Source organism: Plecotus auritus (genome assembly GCF_963455305.1).
Source record: "Plecotus auritus genome assembly, chromosome: 6".
NCBI classification, from domain to species: Eukaryota; Metazoa; Chordata; class Mammalia; order Chiroptera; family Vespertilionidae; genus Plecotus; species Plecotus auritus.
The window spans coordinates 40,135,779-40,138,159 of NC_137773.1; the positions used below are offsets into that span (position 1 = coordinate 40,135,779).

A 2,381-nucleotide genomic window follows, 5' to 3' on the forward strand; every position below is an offset into this window, starting at 1 on the left:
GAGATGGTACCTCATTGTCATTTTGATTTGCATCTCTCAGATGATTAGTGATTTTGAGCATGTTTTCATATGTCTCTCGGCCTTCTGTATGTCCTCTTTCGAAAAGTATCTACTTAGGTCCTTTGCCCATTTTTTGATTTGATTGTTTACCTTCCTTTTGTCAAGTTGTATGAGTTCTCTGTAAATTTTAGAGATTAAACACTTATTGGAGATAACATTGGCAAATATGGTCTCCCATGCAGTGGGCTTTCTTGTTAAGCTTTTTATTTTGATGTAGTCCCATTTGTTTATTTTCTCCTTTGTTTCCATTGCCCTAGGAGCTGTATTGGTAAAGATATTGCTATGACATATGTCTGCTATTTTGCTGCCTATGAATTCTTTTAAGATTTTTATGGTTTCCCGTCTTACGTTTAAGTCCTTTATCCATTTTGAGTTCGTTTTTGTGTATGGTATAAGTTGGTGGTCTAGTTTCATTTTTTTTGCATGTATCTGTCCAACTTTCCCAACACCATTTGTTGAAGAGATTGTCTTGACTCCATTGTATGCTCTTGCCTCCTTTGTCAAATATTAATTGGGCATAATGGCTTGGGTTGATTTCTGGGTTCTCTGTTCGGTTCCATTGGTCTATATGTCTGTTCTTGTGCCAGTACCAGGCAGTTTTAAGAATAGTGGCTTTGTAATATAGCTTGATATCTAGTATTGTGATCCCTCCAATTTTGTTGTTCTTTCTCAGGATTGCTATGGCTATTCAGAGTCTTTTTTTATTCCGTATGAATTTTTGGAAGAGTTTGTTCTAGGTCTGTAAACATGCTGTTGGTATCTTAATAATTGGTGTGGTTTTTTTAAACATATTTTTATTGATTTCAGAGAGGAAGGAAGAGGGAGAGAGACATAGAAACATTAATGATGAGAGAGAATCATTGATTGACTGCCTTCCGCACCCCCCCCCAATAGGGATCAAGCCCGAAACCCAGGCATGTGCCCTTGACCGGAATCAAACCTGGGACCCTTCAGTCTGCAGGCTGATGCTCTATCCATTGAGCCAAGTCGGCTAGGGCTGCTATTGGTATCTTAATGGGGATTGCATTGAATCTATAGATTGCTTTGGGTAGTATGGACATTTTATTGATGTTGAGTCTACCAATCCATGCACACAGTATATTCTTCCATTTGTTTATGTCTTCCTCTATCTCTTTTTTCAACTCCATTGACTTTTAGGGAGAGTAGAAAAGAGAGGGAAAGAACAGAGAGAAACACATCCATTGGTTGCCTCCTGCACATGCCCCTACCAGGGCCTGGGCCAGAGAGGAGCCTGCAACCAAGGTACGTGCCCTTGACCGGAATCGAACTCAGGACCCTTTGGTCCACAGGCTAACACTCTAGCTACCAAGGCAAACCAACTAGGGTAGGACAAGCTGTTTTTAAAAGAAACCCACTTCTCTTCTGATTTATCATTGGGAGGAGATCATCCTTTTGTTTGACAAGGAAAAGATAAATAAAGGAAACAAATCACTTTATTTTTTTAATCAAAAAATTTCAATGCAGTTTATTTCAAAGCATCTAATTTATGAGAATAACTTCTTAATGCTACATTCATCAATACTTAATTTGGAAAGCATAGCAAGAAGACCCAACATTTTACTGGGACTACACAATTTAGCACAGTACCAGGCACCATACTAGAACAACAACAAAAAACACACAAAATTGAAGTATGAGTGATGGCAGACATTCTTAAACTCCAGGGGATCAATGAACCTCCCAAAACTGTATACAAAAAGTTGTGTAGAGGCTTTGACTGGAGCCCAAGCTGCTTAGAGGACTAGGGGGCCATGGAGTTGGGCGAGCTGCTCTACAACAAGTCTGAGTACATCGAGACGGCATCTGGGAACAAAGTTAGTTGCCAGTCAGTGTTGTGCGGAAGTCAGAACATCGTTCTCAATGGCAAGACCATTGTGATGAATGACTGTATTATCCGAGGGGATCTGGCAAATGTAAGAGTTGGACGTCATTGTGTTGTGAAAAGTCTGAGTGTCATAAGGCCACCGTTCAAGAAATTCAGCAAAGGGGTTGCATTCTTCCCTTTACATATTGGGGACCATGTTTTTATTGAGGAAGATTGTGTGGTCAACGCAGCTCAGATTGGCTCTTACGTTCATGTTGGCAAGAACTGTGTGATTGGGCGACGGTGTGTGTTGAAAGACTGCTGCAAAATTCTTGACAACACAGTACTACCTCCAGAAACAGTGGTCCCACCATTCACCGTCTTCTCAGGCTGCCCAGGACTCTTCTCGGGGGAGCTTCCTGAAGGTACCCAGGAGCTGATGATCGACGTCACCAAGAGCTACTACCAGAAGTTTTTGCCCTTGACTCAGGTCTAA

At 41.1% G+C, this 2,381-nt stretch overlaps 1 protein-coding gene across 1 annotated transcript; it reads left to right on the top strand.

The window, feature by feature from the left end:
• Window positions 1-1,795: 1,795 nt before the first annotated feature.
• Window positions 1,796-2,381, top strand: LOC308250794 (dynactin subunit 5-like; the record flags this gene model as incomplete). Its single annotated transcript, XM_080673499.1, has 1 exon — window positions 1,796-2,381. The coding sequence occupies exon 1, from the start codon at window positions 1,833-1,835 to the stop codon at window positions 2,379-2,381; it is 549 nt and encodes a 182-aa protein (XP_080529625.1). The 5' UTR covers window positions 1,796-1,832.